The following is an 18,812-nucleotide window of genomic DNA, read 5'->3' on the forward strand; positions in this document are numbered from 1 at the left end:
AAGCCACAGTAACTTGATGCTCTCAAAGGTTTTACCAATATAAAATTAGTTTGGGTCACCTTGTATTGTTATTAGTTTGTAATTCTGGCCCATGCTGATGATTCTAGTACAAAAAACAAATTTGAGTCTTCAGTTGGCAATTACACATCTGACTTTAAAATGGCGAATAATAGTAGGATAGCAAAATAAAGTACACTGTCTTGTGAAAGTGGCTAGTTGTTTTTCGGGAGAAGGGCAGGGACTAGTGGTATCTGAGGAGAAGACAGAGTCAGAGAGTACAAAACCAGAAGTGAGGAATAGGATTTTTATGAGATCTAAATAACTACCAGAAATTTGTTGGAGAACTGCAGAAATTAAATATTATATTACTTCAGTGTTAATAGTACTGCTGTCTAGTCTAATGATGTAAATAGTTGTCTCTAGTAATGTGTTTTTTCTGTCTAGTTAAAAATTCAGGATGTGCATTTGAGGTTTGAAGATGGTGTCACAAATCCCTTGCAGCCATTTGCGTTTGGCATATGCATCAAAAATGTATCAATGCAAAATGCGGTATTTGAACCAGTAAGTATAACTTTTTGTACAAGAACTCACGGCAGCTAAGATGTGATGCTGTATTTTATGGGTGCTAGTAAATATTTAGTAAAAAGTGTGGCATTTTAATAATCTGGTTATTTTAATAAATTGATTCTGGGCGTTTTATATTGTTTATTGAGTATGTAGAACTAAAAACTACGTGGCATGTCACCATGTGTGATCTTGACTTTATTCCACTTTTTCTACTTCAGGTAGAGAAGCTGATGCGGAAAAAACAGTTGGATGTTGCCGACTTCAGTGTTTATTGGGATACCAACTGCACTTTATTGGGTGACCTGCCTCCTGGTCAGCTACAGGTACAGGAGAGAGAGATTGCGTATGAAAGAGAGATTGTTGTTGTTAGTCTCCTTTCTATATTGCAGACCTAATTGACTTAGAATTTGTTGGATCTGGTGCTTTTAAGAGCAACAGAAGTTTATGATTTCATGCTATAATGATAGGATACATGTGCAACCCACAGAGGCTGTGCTGTGAAATACCTTGTTTTACCTCTGAAGAGAGAACATGTTTAAGAGGTTTTTTTAATGGACTGGCATGCTAATAAAGTGTATTCTAGTATATGAAACAAATGCATCCTAGTAAGTATTGTACACTCATTTCTTATAGAATAAATTTGCTTGTAACCCACAGGAAGCAATGGATAAAAGTATGGAAAGTCGTGATCATAATTACGTCATGGAACCTGTATGCACTTCTGCTCTCCTTAAACGAAATTGTTCTAAGGAGCCTTTAAGATCACGCCAGACTCCGCGGCTTGAGTGTGACATTCAGCTTGAGACTATACCCTTGAAGCTTTCACAGGTAAATACCATCTTCATTTAACTCTCAATATCTGAAATAGAGACTGTTGAGAAGCAGGGTAAATGAGGCCATCAGGACCTCTGTGCTGTTAACTATGTTTGGCTGTGTTGGGTGTCCAAACGAGTTAGTCTTCAAGATTGCTTGGGTATCTGTATGCTGTGTTACACAGTGCTTTATGGTCTGTTTCTAACAAAATGACTGATTAAAGAAGACACTCCTTTATGTTTTGGTTATCACAGTGTCTACAAATTCAGATTGGTAGCTTGACATAGAGTGTATTTTTTCCTTCCCATGTGCTGCAACTGTTGTTTTTATGTCAGTGCTTCTGAAGATTCTGCTGGTAAAATGCCTTCTTGCATGATCTATCTCTGAGAAGGCAGTTGCTGATTCAAACAGTGAAATACTTGTAAGGGTCATAAAACTGGGGTATTGTTTGTAACAGCTTAAATACCAATTATTGTAGCATAAAATTAATACTTTCAGTTGCCTCTAAAACTAAATCTTTAAGAAAGGGGTACACTAAAGAAGTTGTTTGTTTTAAATCCAAGCATTCCAAATTATTTAATTATTTTACTGCAACTGATTATTGCGAAAAAATTACATTCTTGTTTGTTTATTGTAGTAATAGGAGGGATGCATATGGGGTTTTTTTAGTCTCTAGAATGTGCAATAGTAGCTGATGTTAGGTTGATAATCTGACATGGAAGGAGATTTCATTTTGTGTGTTTGTAAATTAGGAAGCTGTAAATTGAATGTCACATATTAATTACTAGCTACTGGGAGAAAATATATGACACTAGAGAATCAAATTATGAATTATGATTAACATTAATCTTAATTCTGAAGCCGAATGCAGGCCATTGATGCAGATAAACTCAGCCTGCGGTTGGTTTTTTGTTTGTTTTGTTTTTTCCTCCTCTTTGCTTTGGAAAGCACTCCAATATTGCCTAATTGATCTGTGTATTGTTTTACAAAAAGATGCAGTATCAGCAGATCATGGGATTTTTAAAGGAACTGACTAGAAAGGAACGACAGCTTAAATTCAGGAAGTGGAGACCAAAGGTTACAATAACAGAGAAGTAAGTATATCTACATATGTGGTGGTGTTAATACGATATTAAAAACTATACTAGAGAGACTAGAATGAAGACAAATATAAAAAGATAGATAATAATCATTTATTAGGGTTTCAATTTTCATGTTTTGTTCCCCTACCTCATAGATCAGTTTTAAATATTCAGATGTAATTCAAACTTAAAATAAAATTATTCTTACCTGAGGCTTTAAATCCTTCTTTCACCGCTTCCAAGAACTGAAATGAAGTCGAGGTTCTACCCCCATGTGCACACTGTGGTGTTCTGAAATTTTCTTTGTGGAAAGACCTCCTATTAAGTTTCTTTTATTGATAAATAAGAAAGATGGTATCAGTTCAGACCAGAGGTCTATGTAACTCAACATTTTGTTGTCTATGCCTGATATATAACAGCTATACTAAATCGCACTGAAGTGGTGGGGATTTTGAAGAACACTGTTCTACACAGTTTGTAGAACTAGCCTATATCTGCTGTCTCTAATACTGATGCTTTTTCTGACCAGTTGGCCTCTGTTTTTTCACTGAACCTCTCCTGGACCTTTCACCAGTTTGACATGCATTTGTGGTTTTTTTTTAAATATTGGTAGTACAGTAATTTAAAAATGTTTCAGCTGCCGAGAATGGTGGATCTTTGCTTTGAATGCTAATCTTTCGGAGATCAAGGAGCAGAGACAACGTTCTACCTGGGAGTTTGCATTACACCGGGCCCAAGATGCAGTATCTTACACTGACATGTATTACAGCAAGTTGAAGGGGGAACCACTGTCTACTACAGAGCAGGTATTTAGATTTGAGTTTTCTACAGTGTTGATTAATCATCTTATATTTGATTTGTTTCATCTTCTCAAATTTAAAATCTGTTCTAGTTTAGAAATATCTTTAGTTTTACTGCAAGCCGTTTTCACGGAACAGACTGTCTTTTGACCACAACTGAGTTTTTAATGCTTGAAACCTGGGCTTGTGGGAGTTGTGTGTGCGGCAGGGTTCTTGTGTTTTTGTTTTGCTATGCAAAAAGCTGTCTCCTTTTTGAGCTGTAACTGGTTTTCACCAAAAATAGCATTAACTCTCATAGAATGCTCATGTCAATCTGTGACATGCTTTCTTAACTCGTGTTCTCTATAGACTCAAAAAGTATTTAAGTATCAGAAGTTGTCAGGTCACCCCTATGGTTGGGTAGATAATGTGGGAAAAATTGTGGCTAGTTGACAGTGTATTTGGGGGTGCTTTGCTGGTTTTTTGTTTTTCCACAGTTGATTTCAGGATGAAGAATTTAGAGGGAAAGTGCCCTTAATAATGAACCTGTGTCATACTTCAGAAAGAAAAAACCTGTGAACTATAATTAGCTGCTTTTTCTCTGTAGGTGTACTGGGACTTTTTTGTTAAATCAGTTGAGGGCACCATGTACCTCACCTGTCTTAATTACAGGTGTGATTCTATTGATACTTCAAGTTGTATGTAATTCTTACTTGTGTTATTTAGACATGAACTGTAGGAGTAGATCAACATACTGGAAATTTTATAGTACCTGGCAAAGCAGGAAACTTTTATTTTCATGTAGCTTGTATTGTCTTCAGCAGAGATTTGAAATTTAACAAGGGCAGTGCCATTGGACTAGAAAAATGTCTTTTGCTTTCTTGTTCCATGATACATTTTTTAGACTTGAGTGAATAATAAGCTTCCACAGACAAGTTCTTAATCAGTACAAAGAAGACAACATGTCTAAGTAACTGAATATGAATACTACATTGTCCTAATTTATGCAGTTGATTTCTTCTACCTTCTTTACTTGAGACAGAAGCTTTTTTTGCTCCTGGCTAAGCTAGGCATTCTGTTAAATCAGGTTATTTTCCATGGCTTAAATTTTGTGCTGCAAACCTTGCTTCTTGATGCATGATAGGAGGATATAGTTGGGCAAGGAATTTTTACCATGAAAAGTGTTAAAATAATGTATTTTACAGTGCAAATAAACTTTATTTGTAATCAGGGGGAATGTCAGTGTTACAGTTGCCCACATGACTTCTATTTATTTTCATGTGCTTAGGCAACTTGGATACTATCATTAATGCCATGTTAGTTTTTTCTATGAATCTCTAACTTACTCAGTGCAGAGATGTTTGACATGTTTGTGAACAAGATTCTATATTCTTTTAGTGCAGTTACTTTACCTTTTCTGTCTTTTCAGGCAGAAATGCATCGTATTGAGGATGAGCAAACTTACGAAGAGTTGAAGATACTATATGAGATAGTTCATGATAAATTTCATGACCTAGCTGAGGTGAGGAACATTCTGCATACAGGGTAATATTTGGAATCTTTAAGTGAATTATTCTGAGGTATTGTGTTCTGTTCTGCTGGAGAGTGTTAGTATGTATTTGCTTTGATTTAGAAGTGTGACATTATTGCTAAAATTGCAAACAGTGCTCGGTTCCTGCAGTTTTTACTGTTGTGTCACTTGCACGGTGAAATCTTTTGTCTAGTCATATGATGATCTTCCTCAATAGTATCCTTGCCAGAATTCCTAGGCCAAGTACATTTCATCTTAAAAACAGAGAGTGGAAATAAGGGCCTATAATGAGTATTTTCCCAGAATAAATATGTGGCAGAAGTGAGCCTTATGTCAATGGCTTTCTGAGCACATTTCATAAAATATGGACTAATCTCTGTAACAGTACAATGTCGTCTGTCTTTCAAATAGAGTTGCTAAAATTTAGAGCTGTGTTTTATGGTGTCAAATGACGACTTACTTGGTTTAGTGTTTCTAGACTAAGATTTAAATAATGCCATATGGCATTCATTCAGCAGTTAACTGATGATATGTTTGTTATTTATTTGCTGCTGCTCTTCTAATAGGCTAAGTATTGATTGAAAATATCACTGCTGGTATACTGAAGAGTGCTAAGTAAATAGTAGATGGAATTGTATTTTCATCGTAATGTGTTTGTACACTTGTGATGTTCTTTCACTTACTAGCAGTAATGTGTATGTCTTCAATGTTCAAACATAGAGTGTTAAAGAGCCGTTGCCTGATTCCCCTGGAGGTTCCCCTACAGCAGAATCTGCACATGGCAGTAGCACTGGGATGCTGCAGTATCTTCAGTCTTGGTTTCCTGGTTGGGGAGGCTGGTATGGATATACTCAGCAAACATACGACGGTGAACCTTTTGAAGGGCTGCTGGCAGACCCAAAGGAACAGTGGAATCCAGAAGACATATTAGGTATTGACATCTAGGGTTTTCTGTTTATTTTTAAGGCTGTTAATGCTTCCATAGTTAGATACCTGGTAAAGGTGAACAGAAACAACTCTTTGGTTTTGTACTGTTAAAAGATTGTTTGTGTCAACTGATGTACCTAGGCAGCAGAGCCTGTCTAAAGCTTAATAACGTGTTAAAAAATCTCAGTACCTGGTGTACCCGCTTATTTCTAAAGCGATATATGGAATACATTTGCTTTCGCTATTATAGATATTTGTGGCAAAGAGCTTTGGGACTTTTTCAGTTCAGGTGGGTGGGGGTCATGTAGCGTGCTGTGACTGGGTATAACATTAACAGTGCTGGGTTGTTGGGGTCTTCATAAATTTAGGTTTACATTGCCTTAATTGAAATAGAAGACAACACTCAGTTTTGTTAAGGAAGAAGGTATATCTGCTTTATTTTTTGTTTCTATTTTTCTTCCCTTAGAGCTGGGGAAGAAATTTTCAATTCAGAGAAACTTTTTTGTTGTTCAGTAGCCTTCCAGAAACTTGACTTATTTAATGCGTTGTGTGCTGTTTTTTTTTTTTAATTAGGTGCAGATGAATTTTTTGATCCTGCTGCAGATGCTTCTAGCATGAATACCTTTACAAAGAGAGATCATGTTTTTGCTAAATTAAATCTACAGTTGCAGGGTGGCTCTTTCACTCTGTTGCATAAGGAGAAGAAGATGGTGCATGCTGAGGAGGCTGCTTTTATACAGCTGGAGTTTTCAGGTATTGAGTCAATTTCTGTTCTTTATCAAAAAAACCCAGAACTTTGGCCGCCTTCAGACCTTCCTTTGATTTTTGTTTTTAATTCCTTACATTACTATACTGAAACAAAGTTCAAAATGAAAATATGAAAACAGCTTGCGGAAATTGATGTATCAAGTGAAAATACGTTTATCTCTTCAGGTGTGTGAGTGATTTCAACACAGAAATCTAATTTTAGACATTGTTATGTGTGAAAGGAAGACAACTATAGAAATACATGCTTCACAATCATTGTAATGTATTCCAAATTTCTGTGTTTAATTCTTTTAGTAGAAATAAATGTATATAAACACTTCCAAAAGACTTGTTTATTGGACAGTATTTGTTATCTGTAAAATTTAAATAAAACCTATGCTGTGTACTAAAAGAAATAAAAAAGAAATAAAAGCATTTTATGTATTTATATTCCAGGTGTAAAGATCTTAGCAGAATCCCTTCCTCGCAGAAATTCTTCCCTTCTCAAAGTTCAGCTTGGTGGTCTTTTTCTGAGGGATTTGGCAACAGAAGGGACCATATTTCCTGTTCTTGTTTTCCCGAATCCTGTAGGTGAAAAAAACTCTTTAAGTTACTATGTGGGATGCCTAAGTGTGTATGAAAATAGTTATATTCCAGAACTCAACACATGTTTTTCTTGGTTTGTGTCTTATCCCAGAAAGAGAATGCAAAAGTCTTGAAGAAAAATTTCTACTTGTTGAACTTACTTTTCCCCTCCCTTTCCAAAGATCATTCGTAGAACTCTTCATTGTTTGCTCTGTATGCTTATAACTTTAACATTACAGTTATATGTGTTGAGAAGACGATAATTTGTTGAACAAGATTTGATTTTTGGAACAATCAGCATTGCTGCTTACCAGTGATTGTTCTTTGGTCTAAGTAAGATTTTATTTCACCTGTATACTGTTACAGTAAAAGCAGAAATGCAGAACCTTTTTTTTTTCTTCTTCCTAATGAATTGCTGAAAAGATTTCAAATATCTCTTCTGAGCAAACAAAATTTGAATCTAATTCCATGAGAATTTCCCATGTATTTTGTACTCTGTAATTTGTAGAGAACTGACTGAAATTTGCACTTCAGACTTCGGTCTGTCTGCTACATAAGTAGATAGCGTTAGCCTCTTAGTCATACTTCCTTCTCTTGTTTGACTACATCAGGGGAAAAAATGCATATAATAATCTCAGACTATACATACAATTCACTTATAAAGTGACCATAAGACTAATACAGAAAAGACTTTTATGCTTATGTCAGGTGGCTTGGCTGATTTTATCTAAACAATCTTTTTCTTTTAAATTCTTATCAGCAAAAAGAGGTTGGCTGCATGTCTTCCTTTGGACTCCAAAGTTTGTCCTCAGAAATGACTAATCAGAACACTGGTAAAGATTTCATTTTATGTTTGATGATAAGAAGCATATGAGATAATTCCTGCAAACCAGAAATTTCAAAACTGAGTGCCTAGAGTTTGAATTCATGCAAATGCATTTTGCAAATAGTCAAGATAAAATCATAGAAGCTTTTTTCAGACATAAGGGTGCATGCAAGTTGACTTTAAAGAAAGTGAGTAAGAAAAAATGTATTTCAAGATAATGGGAGTTGCACTTGCTCTTTGTCTTGGTTTAAAAAAAGAAAAAAAATTGTTAGAAGTTCAGCGTTAGGATCCCAGTTCTGAAAATGTTTTTGTATATACAAATATGTTGAATTCTGTTGATTGTAGGAGTTGATCATATAACTTGCTTTTCTGTTAGTGAAGAATTTTCAGACAGGTACTACTTTCCTAGTAATACCAATTAAAAATGAGTTATTAAATTCTTTCGGGTTTGTTTTTTGCTTTTGTCCATTTGTTTGTTTTGATTTTTTTACAGCTGCTTTTTGTAACGCTTTTTTTATTCAATTGCAGATCCTGATGCCCCAGTGTTTGAGATGATTTATGAAAGAAATCCAATCCACAGCAATTTTGAGAGGCGTCTGGAAGTCAGTACCAGACCTCTAAATATTATTTACAATCCACAAGCCATTAAGAAAGTAGCTGACTTTTTCTACAAGGGAAGGATTCATACCTCAGGTTAACCTTTAATATATTTTTTTCGTGGGGTTGGGGTTTTTTTTGTGGTATTATATCTTTTCTTATCTTTGTTTTTTATTTATTTTCATTGTTAGAAATATAAAGCACTAATCAAAGAATCTCCACTTTAAATTCAAATTAAGCGGTCTGAGTCTTCTGTGGATGATTTTTTTGTTTTTTTGTTTCTTTGTTTAATTGAATCAGGGATTTTGCTTGGGCAGACTCCTGAAACTTCTACTTTAAAATTGCCAGTTGCTGCTATGCCGCATGGTGGATATTCATGCTGCCTAAATTAAAATGCATAAATACGGAGGCCTGTTTCTGTAATCTCTCCTGGAAGTTGATGGAGAACAACAGGTTTTTGGAGAGGACAGTTAAAAGCAGAATATTTTCTATAGTAATGTCACAGGGGAAATTGTGTTCTAAATCCTGTTGTATCTCTTCTGTTGGTTAAATTAAGTCTGACCTTTGTTACAGCTGCTTGAGGTACCTTGTTTTTTAGATGTTGAACATGCTGTTTCCCTAAGCTTCTAAGGACAGCAGGATTTAGGAATCTAGTATCTGAGCCTGTAACATTATAAAATGACTGCCTTTGCAGTTTTAGTTGTTAAAGTTCAGTTTCTGAGGAGATGAGGGGTGAGAATAAGGAACATTAAAATGTTCTTAAAGTACTGATTCTTCATCTGTTGATTTTGGCAAATACCAAAAGATTTAAGTTACCTAGCATAAAGATGTGGATGATACTTACCTTTTCTCACAAGATGAGAATATTCCATAAATGTTAGAGGTAAAGTTTAAAACAAACAAACCAACCAAACATAAAAAGACTACCTACACATTCCACAAACTTCTTAATGTTTAGTCAGAATTTCCTGTGTTGTCATGCTTACCGCTCCTTCTGTCTCCCTCAAATTTAGTAACTCAGGTTGAAGATCTGTCAAATAAAGACCAGAATAAGGTTTGGGAAGTGGTTTTTTGGTGGGATTGTTTGTTATGTGCTTAAACGCTTCCTTTTTTCTGTGAAGCAGCCTGGTATGTAGGTACAGCCAGTGGCTTTCAACTGTTATGTTTTCCTGTCCTGTATTTTACTGCTAAAATTTAAAATAGATCTCTTCTTTTTTTCTCTTTTTTTTTTTTCCTGATTCAATAACAGATGAACAAAATTATACCTACTTGGTTTTGTATCTCTTGTGCAGGTTTCGGATATCAATCTGAGTTAGAGGCAAGAGTGGCTGAAGCTGCCAGAAGACAGTACAACAAGCTGAAAATGCAGACAAAAGCTGAAATCAGGCAAACTATTGATCGTTTGCTAGTAGGAGACTTCATTGTAAGTTTTTGCCCCCAAAATGTTTATGTAGGCTTTTTTGCCGTATGTTTTAGGACTTGAAGCTCTAAAGAGTGGGGTTTTTCTGTTGTTCGTTTGTGTGGTGTTCTTTTTAAGGAAGTGAGTAGTTTTACATGTGGTGGTGTACTATTCCTTTTGCTGTCAAACAATCCATTTTTGTTGTGCAGACCTGTTGTGATTAATGGCAGAATAGTATTTTTCTGTTTTTGACCCCGTTTCTGAGATGACTTCATGCCAACTTGTTGGCTCCAGTGTGCGTTGGAGCTCTGTTGCATCAAACTTACTGAATTTGTGTGTAACTTATTTAAAGGTTATTTTCTAAATTAAAAAATTGTTCCACTTTTATTTGGTTTTTGTTCATTCTTCAGTTTTCAAGTACTATTAGAATGGGTATCAGTATCATTAATCCCTAGCTTTGGAGTTAGCTATATTGATGCAAGGTAGTTGTTTTATATTGTTTTTAGTGAAATGAAAAAACATTTGTTCTGAAAAAGTAATAGTTTGATAGTTGATAAATAGTTTGATAAAACAGTGTAGCACATGTTGTATTTATGGATAGCCTTGACGAGGATTTATCTGATCCAGTGTCATGTGAAAGGTAGATGCCTTCTCTTAGCTATGCAGGTAGGTTCACTCTGCTCAGCTTAGAGATGGGAAGTCCCTCTGGAGAGGGATTCATTGCGTCTACCTTATGGGGTATGTTTCACCTGCTGAAAATGTCTCTTCACTGACTTTAATGGGAGTCTGTGGTTTAACAAGTTACCAAACCTTACTATGGCTGAAGTTCGTGAAGGCTCTTCAAGTGAAAAAGCGGCTAACTGGATTCATTTGTTTGACATGGCTTTTTTTGTATGTAAGGGGAAGCTATTTCTTGTGGGCTTTTATTTCTTTCTTCTTAACTTTCAGGAAAACAGCAAAAGCTGGACTGTGTGCCTTGATATTTCTGCCCCTCAGGTGATCTTTCCTGATGATTTCAAATTTGTGGATCCAGTGTTAGTTGTTGTAGATCTGGGAAGAATATTACTTACCAATTCTCAAGGTATGATCTAGAATTATTGCAGCTTTCCTTTTCTTTCCACCTTCTCCCAGAAACTCTTTTTTCCGTGTAGAAAATAGAGATGTCTTAAGGTTAATTCCCCTATATATGCATAGAGTTTCACATAATAATTCTGCAATTATCAATAAATTTTTAATTAAGATTGATACACAGTTTTTAAAATAAGGGTGGGGGTGTAGGTTTTTTGGTTTTGTTGGGGGTTTGGGGTTGTTTTGAGATTAACTTTTAAATTAAAGGCTCCCCTGTGATATCTTGCACCTCTTGAAGGCTGTGAACTGGTGAAGCTAGTGTGTCAGGCACTTTACCATAGATAAGATTTTGGCTTAGAGTGGTATAAGATGTAGCTGTCAAATGATTTTTTTGGGACAGTGCTCCCAGTGCAAGTATGCTTTGAATAAGCCCTCCAATTTTGGAGTTACATGGATCTCTGTTCTTGGCACGTGTGTCTATAGCTAGCCAAAGAAAAGTGAAAGGAAAATTGGTGTCCTTTGTTTTTATCAAAAGTTAAGATCATTGCTTCTTAAACAAATCATTGCTTCTTTCCTGTTCCACTAGGAAAACAATGCAGGAAAATTAAAAAGAAGGTACAGTGGAACTTGTAAATAAAATTAGACCTACTTAAAATCTAGCTGAACTGTATGGTGTGTGAGAATATGTTAAAAAAAATTGGAAGACATATCTATGTGGTATTCATTTCCTTTTTAAAAAGTACAGCTGTAGGATGAGCTGTTGTATGGTGCCATGGAAAATTGAGGTGTCAAGCTCAAAATTGTCTACAGTGCAATGTTTTTACTGTGGATGTCTTTGAATCATTTAATCTTTTCTAGCACCATCTAATCTCTGCAAGGTTTTAGTAGCTTCTTTTTCAGTAAATTCTGTCTTAGGGCAAACTAGAAAAAGAACACAAATTGTTTATGCAAGATTGATTTGTATTTCCCTGTGAAATTGAGGCATTTGGCTGTTTAGAGTAGCTTGAGCTTCAAAAACAAAAACAAAAAGGTAAAAAAGTACAGGAAAGTTTTGGGGGGTGTTCCTGCTTTGTAGAGTAGAAAAAATCCTTTTCTTATGATAATAAAATAAAAGTTAATATTAGGCAATAAAGTTAATTTGGACAAAAACTTCTGATCATAAATATATTGTAGTTAAGTAGCTCTTACCTTTCCGCTGGTCTTGAGGATCGAAAGAATTGCTTAGGCAGAGTAATGGATTTTTCTTTTTTTTTTTTTAACAACTTGATTAAAAGTAAGTATTGTAGTAATAGTAAGTGGGTTAAAAATGAGACAATAGTGCCTTTTAATAGATTCTATAATACATTGTGACTGACATCTGCATGCATGTAAAAGAAGTGTAGTAGATTTCCTGTTAGGAAAAAAAAAGGGACAGTGAAAGGAGGCAAGGACAGTACCGGACATGCTTTGTGTTTAAAAAAAAAAAAAAACAACTTCAGATAGGATGATCAGGTAATGATGGGAAATATCCAAGAACAGGGGAGAATACTTCTGTTTGTTTGTTTGTTGACTACTGTTTTTTTAATCCACAGAAGAATCTAAAAGGAGTGCAGATACTTTTTCTTCAGAAGTCAATGAACTGAGTGATGAGGAATATAAAACACCTCTTGCAACTCCTCCCAATACTCCACCACCAGAATCTAACACTAATAGTGTCATCAAAATGTCTGAATTTACTGGAGTAGAAATAAGTGAAGAGCAGCTACAAGCACACTTAATGAGTAAAAAAATGTATGAGAGATACACGCTTTCATTTATGGACCTTCAGATCATGGTGGGCCGAGTGAAAGACAACTGGAAACATGTTCAAGATAGTGATGTGGGTCCAACTCATGTGGTAGAAAAATTCAATGTTCACCTGCAATTGGAGCGCAGATTGATATACACGTCTGACCCAAAATACCCGGGAGCTGTCTTGTCTGGCAGTCTGCCAGACTTGAAAATTCACATCAATGAAGACAAAATATTGGCTCTGAAGAACTGTTGTACACAGCTGAGTACATCTGAAACTAAGTCTTCTGATGCCCTACATTTAGGGAAAGACAAGATTTTTGCGGAGGTAGACCAGCTTGGCAGTTTGCATGATTCTGTAATGAATCTAACACAGAGTGTTGTAATGCTAGAGCAACATACCAGGGAAGTTCTTGTTGAATCTCAGCTGCTTTTGGCTGAATTCAAAGTAAACTGTATGCAGCTGGGTGTTGAAAGTAATGGACGATATATCTCTGTGCTCAAGGTTTTTGGCACCAATGCCCATTTTGTGAAAAGGCCATATGATGCAGAAGTGTCCCTGACTGTTCATGGCCTGTTACTGGTTGATACTATGCAAACATATGGAACAGATTTTGATCTTTTGATGGCTTCTCATAAGAATCTGAGTTTTGATGTGCCAACAGGAAGTCTTCGAGACAGCAGGGCTCAGTCCCCAGTTTATGGACCATATGATGCACGTCCCATTGATGTAGCTAGTTTGGCAGAGAGGTGCACGACAGCCTCAAATATTTCATCTGGTAACAATGGAAAAGATCAAGAGTCCCTGATAAAATTAGAGTATCAGTTTGTGAGTGCAGAATGCCCATCGATGAATTTGGATAGCAGTCTGCAGGTGATCTCTGTACAGGTGAACAACCTGGATATCATCCTTAATCCAGAGACTATTGTGGAACTGATTGGGTTTCTCCAGAAGTCCTTCCCGAAGGAGAAAGAAGATTCTAGTCCTCAGCCTTTACTAACTGACTTGGAAAGAGATTGGAGGGAACAGGAAACCTTCCAGTCTACTTATGTACAGAATACAGAGGTAGCAGTTGATATTCACTGGTTAAATATACTCCTCCTCAGGACAGTTGGCATGACAAATGGAGAAAAATACGGCAGAAAAATTGCAACAGCCAGTATTGGTGGCACCAAAGTCAATGTCTCCATGTGTAGTAAACTTGATGTAAATGGCTCTCTGGGGTGCCTTCACCTTATGGACCTAACACAAGATAATGTTAAGAACCAGTACGTTGTCAGCATAGGGAATACAGGAAGGTATGAAAATCTCATTGGTGATGTAGATTACTTTGAATCTTTATTGTTTAGACTTGATGATGGAAACAGCCTTCCAGATGCCTTAAGTTTCACTTTCACAGAAAAGTCAAAAGAGGAGTGTTCTCTCAACCTTAAAATGGCCTCCTTACACTACAACCACTCAGCTAAATTTTTGAAAGAGCTAACTTTGTCAATGGATGAATTGGAAGAGAATTTCCGCAGCATGCTGAAAAGTGCAGCTTCAAAAGTTACTACGGTCTTGGCAACTAAAACTGCCGAATACAGTGAAATGGTTTCTTTGTTTGATACGACACCACGATCAAGAGATGTTGCCAACGTAGAAGATAATGAAGGCTATGCATTTGGATCACAACCTCTCAAAACTGATACTATTAAGCTCATATTAAATGTAAACATTGAATCACCGATTGTCTCAATACCTCGAAAGCCTGGTAGCTCTGAACTGCTTGTAGGTCATCTAGGACAAATATCTATTCAGAATTTTGTACCAGGAGAAGATGAATCCACAAGTGATAGACTACAAGTTGAAATTAAAGATATTAAAATGTATTCTTTAAATAGCAGTCAATTTACGAGCAAGAAGGAGCCTGCAAGTGAAATATCTCCTGGGCTGCATTCTTCTTCAGGTCCTGCCAGTATTAATAGCCAGGAAGAATCCCATTTTACTCGTCATGACTTCTTTGAATCGTTACATAAAGGCCATGGTATGCTAATCAGAGGACTCTTAATTATTTTATATGAGTAGTAGATGGTACTAAAAATGTGTATTGACCATAGGCCTGATTGTATATTCTGTCTCATCCATCCTCTGGAAATATGCTGCTCAATTTTAATTACAATGGACAAGTTATTTTATTTATATCCATTTTTAGTCTCCTAATCAAAAACTGAATAGTGCCTTTCATGCAAAATTTAAAAAAACATAGCTATATATTCTTACTTAGCATTGCTAAGAGGTTCTGAGCAAGTTAAATAGCTACTATGTTACCTCTGCTGTACAGTCTTTATAGGATTAATCAGTTCACTTATTATAATGTTGTTTTCATTTCACTTTCTCTTAACAGCTTTCCACATTCTGAATAACACTACCATCCAGTTTAAATTGGAAAAAATACCACTAGAGAGAGATTTGGATTTAACTTTTCCTCTAAGTAATGAAGACTTCGGAATATCAAGCATTATGAAGATTGAAGGGAAATTTGTGAACCCTCTTCAGGTATAGTAATGTAGTATTTCTACTATCAACATAGAAGTATTTCCGTACGTAGAAGATAAGTATTTTTCAGGCAAATATCTTCAGGTTTAACATGTTGGTAGTTTAGAAATCAGATCCTTATACATGTGGTTTGAAGAGACAGTCTTAAGTCATAATAACAACGACCAAAATTTAATCTTGTTTTGGGGCATTTTAGACAACTTTATGAATTAGTCTAACTTTTACTTACCCTGAACACCTGTCACAGAAGGAAAAATAAATCTGTCACTGTCCCAAATGCCACTGTCCAAATATGTTTATTTGCACTTGTAGTAGAAACTAAGAATTAAAATGCCATTATCTTGAAAAAATCTCTGCAGGACAGGAGATTTTAAATAGGGGAAACTGAAACTTCTAAAGCTGAGGAGACAAGCAATGATGGCTAAGTAGAATGTTTTTTCCATATATTACTGTATAATCTCAGCATGGTAAATTAAGGCTAGTTTGTATGGTGAATTATTTTTAACTAACTCTGTGTGGATGCTTTTTGCCTAGGAATACAAGGTATCCTATTCTAGGATCCTAGCCTGTATGTTACCAGATTGTGTCATCTTACAGAGCTAATACAGAAGAATTGTTTTATTTGGACTTTGCATTGCACCTTGTTCTGGATAATTTTTTACTTGTGGACAAACTTAAGATTTGTCTGGTTTGAAATTCCACAGTCTTTCCACTTGTGAGTTTTAAAATATATGTGCTGATTTTATTAATATAGGGAGCTCTAACGTGATGATTGTTTCTTTTTTCTACATTGTAGGTGGTGTTAGCAAAACACGTGTATGAACAAGTCCTGCAGACATTGGATAATTTAATTTACAGTGAAGACTTGAACAAATTTCCAACCACTGCTGTATCTTCAACTTGTCAAAGTTCTCCTTCAGCGTCACTTCATAGTACAGGCACAGAATTCTCAAGTGAACGGAAGGAAAATGGCTTATTCAGCCATTCTAGTTTTAATTCTGTTCCAAACAAGTCATTAGCTGTCAGGGAAACAAAGTCTTTTACTCAGATTCAAGCAAACTTTCATATCTCAGAGCTCCAGGTTCAGTTAAGTGGTGATCTTACACTTGGTGCACAAGGCCTTGTCAGCCTTAAGTTTCAGGATTTTGATGTTGAGTTTGCTAAAGATCATCCTCAGACTTTGTCTATTCAGATTGCCTTGCGTTCTCTGCTAATGGAAGATCTTCTGGAAAAAAACCCAGACTCTATGTATAAGAATCTCATGGTGTCCCGTGGAGCACCCAAGCCATCCAGTTTAGCACATAAGGAATATCTTTCACAGTCTTGTCCCTCGGTATCCAATGTAGAATATCCAGATATGCCACGTTCCCTACCTTCCCATATGGAAGAAGCACCTAATGTCTTTCAGCTATACCAAAGACCAGTTTGTGCCTCCCGTAAGAAGCAAAAAGAAGATTCTGATTCTGAGTATCCTCTGACTCCACCTCCCTCTCCAACAACAGACAGATCCAAGTTGCCCTGTGGAAAAAGTAACTTTGATGATTCATTAGTTCATATCAATATATTTCTAGTGGATAGGAAACATCCTGAATTTTCTTCTCACTATAACAAAATTAACCGTAGTGTAGATGTTGATTTTAATTGTCTAGATGTCTTAATAACTTTGCAAACTTGGGTAGTGATACTGGATTTCTTTGGGATTGGATCCACTGCTGATAACCATGCTATGAAGCTGCAACCTGAAGATACTCAGCAGACAATCAAATCAGAAATAAATACCTTGTCAGCTTCTCAAGCCCAAGAACCTGTAAACACTAAGCTGGATCTGAAGGTATACTTGAGATGCAAAATAGTAATTGGATTGTCTGTCATAAAACGTCTGGTTTATAGAAGCTTAAGGTGACATTTAAATCAAATGTTTTATATTCTAGTGGAGAATGCACATAAATTCAGAAACAGTAGATTTAAAGTGTGCGTAGATGTAGGTTAAAAAAAAAAAGTGCAGAAGTTCCAGAAAATCAACACATTTGCAAAATGATTGGCTCCCTTGCTCTGTGACCCTCCTTAGACACATGTATGCCACTTGAAGGGAATGCTCCCCGTTCATCCAACGGAGCTCTCATGGCTAGGGTTCGACACCCACCCCCGCAGCCCCATCCTGAGAGTCTGAGGAGAGTGCAAGTCTGGTGGGCAGTGACTGTTACTTCCCTGGGATGACACAGGGCGCAGACTAAATGTCTGTGATCTCTTAAATGGTAAGAGATACTGCTTCAATATTAAAGACCTGACATACTGAAATTGGCACTGTGCTGTTCTAGGTACTACGGAGTTTATTTTAAAAAAAAAAAAAAGAGTATATACTTTTATAAATATGTATACATATATGTACATATATATGTATAAACATGTATTTTTAAAAAAAAAATTATGTGTGTGTATATATATAGTCTTTGCCCAGAGGTCCTGCAGTCTAACTTAAAAATGACAAATCTTGAAAGAGAAAAGGACGAAGATAACAGTGCTAGGATTTGTTGATGACCTGATGATTCTAAGTTGCTTGGGAGACCCGTTAGTATGCAAACAAGGAAGTAAAAAGGTTGCTTTCCTCCAGTGTCTCCCAATCAGATAATTCTTGCTTGCCATTTATGTGTTACAGTGCAATTGTCTTGAAAAAAACTAACAAGACTTTCCAGCTGTGAAGTCACATTGTTTAATACCAGCCTGTTCCTTTTTGTTTGACCAGGTCCATTCTTTATCGTTAGTATTGAATAAGACAACTAGTGAGCTTGCTAAAGCCAGTGTGTCAAAACTTGCAGCTCACTTGGAAGTGACTGGTGAGTAGATCGGAAGGCTGAAGTTGCATGCAGTTTAAAATAAAAAGGGGTGTGCACTGGAGTTGTGATTCGAAATGCTTTTATTTTGGTGCTCATTGAGGGTTTTTGTGTGTTTGTTTCCTGGGGAAGATGCACATTCTCTTCCCGCTACTTCTTACTCTGCTTTTCCAGGCTTGATTTTAAATCCTTGCATCCCTCCCAGTTGTCAAACCCTTGATCATTTTTGCTGAGATTGGCTAGGATTTTAATACTTTACTTTCACAGAGCAGAACAATAGTGTATATTACTGCTTTAGAGAAAAAGAGAGTTCTGTCTAAGTTTTCACAAGTGGTGTGATCACATTATGTAAAGCATAGAGTTATGTTTGGGTTAATATAATCTTTGTAGCAGAAAGATGTGATTTTCTTTGAACGTGAGGTTTAATGTTTAATTGAATGTGATTCATTTAATTACTTGTAATGCATTTATCTCACTAATAGAAACTTTTGGGTTTTAGTAACTTATCTGTGTTTGAGGATCCTAATTGTCTGTCTTTTGTTTTGCAGAGGGAGATTTAGCCCTGCAAGGAAGTATTGGAAGTCTGTCCTTAAGTGATCTTACAGCTCATGGAGAATTTTACAGAGAACGTTTCACTACGAGTGGTGAAGAGGCACTCATTTTCCAAGTCTATAAGTATGAATTTAAACTTCTTGTTACTCGATACTAACACCCCACTCCCCAAGAAAACAAACCAAAACCCAAACAGACCGAA

The 18,812-nt window shown here is 36.1% G+C and overlaps 1 protein-coding gene across 9 annotated transcripts in view; it reads left to right on the top strand.

Moving 5' to 3' along the window:
- The window catches only part of VPS13D (vacuolar protein sorting 13 homolog D), a 109,808-nt gene that overhangs the window by 5,659 nt on the left and 85,337 nt on the right, over positions 1 to 18,812 (top strand). For 7 of the 9 annotated variants that reach the window (XR_012677084.1, XR_012677083.1, XM_075172527.1 and 4 more), the window contains exons 6-23: positions 445 to 561; positions 786 to 890; positions 1,225 to 1,395; positions 2,374 to 2,474; positions 3,100 to 3,268; positions 4,671 to 4,763; positions 5,493 to 5,703; positions 6,273 to 6,452; positions 6,903 to 7,033; positions 7,792 to 7,864; positions 8,386 to 8,550; positions 9,747 to 9,877; positions 10,802 to 10,934; positions 12,493 to 14,715; positions 15,076 to 15,227; positions 16,024 to 17,058; positions 17,971 to 18,061; positions 18,607 to 18,733. Coding sequence is in view for 7 of the 9 variants with exons in the window: in XM_075172527.1 (XP_075028628.1) it covers positions 445 to 561; positions 786 to 890; positions 1,225 to 1,395; positions 2,374 to 2,474; positions 3,100 to 3,268; positions 4,671 to 4,763; positions 5,493 to 5,703; positions 6,273 to 6,452; positions 6,903 to 7,033; positions 7,792 to 7,864; positions 8,386 to 8,550; positions 9,747 to 9,877; positions 10,802 to 10,934; positions 12,493 to 14,715; positions 15,076 to 15,227; positions 16,024 to 17,058; positions 17,971 to 18,061; positions 18,607 to 18,733 (5,408 nt within the window). In the remaining 2 variants the exon portion in view is untranslated. Of the gene's footprint in view, positions 1 to 444; positions 562 to 785; positions 891 to 1,224; positions 1,396 to 2,373; positions 2,475 to 3,099; positions 3,269 to 3,893; positions 3,914 to 4,670; positions 4,764 to 5,492; positions 5,704 to 6,272; positions 6,453 to 6,902; positions 7,034 to 7,791; positions 7,865 to 8,385; positions 8,551 to 9,746; positions 9,878 to 10,801; positions 10,935 to 12,492; positions 14,716 to 15,075; positions 15,228 to 16,023; positions 17,059 to 17,970; positions 18,062 to 18,606; positions 18,734 to 18,812 lie in introns of those variants that run through there. The other 2 variants (XM_075172529.1, XM_075172533.1) reach the window with 2 other exon arrangements.

Source organism: Calonectris borealis, chromosome 23 (assembly GCF_964195595.1).
Source record: "Calonectris borealis chromosome 23, bCalBor7.hap1.2, whole genome shotgun sequence".
NCBI lineage: Eukaryota > Metazoa > Chordata > Aves > Procellariiformes > Procellariidae > Calonectris > Calonectris borealis.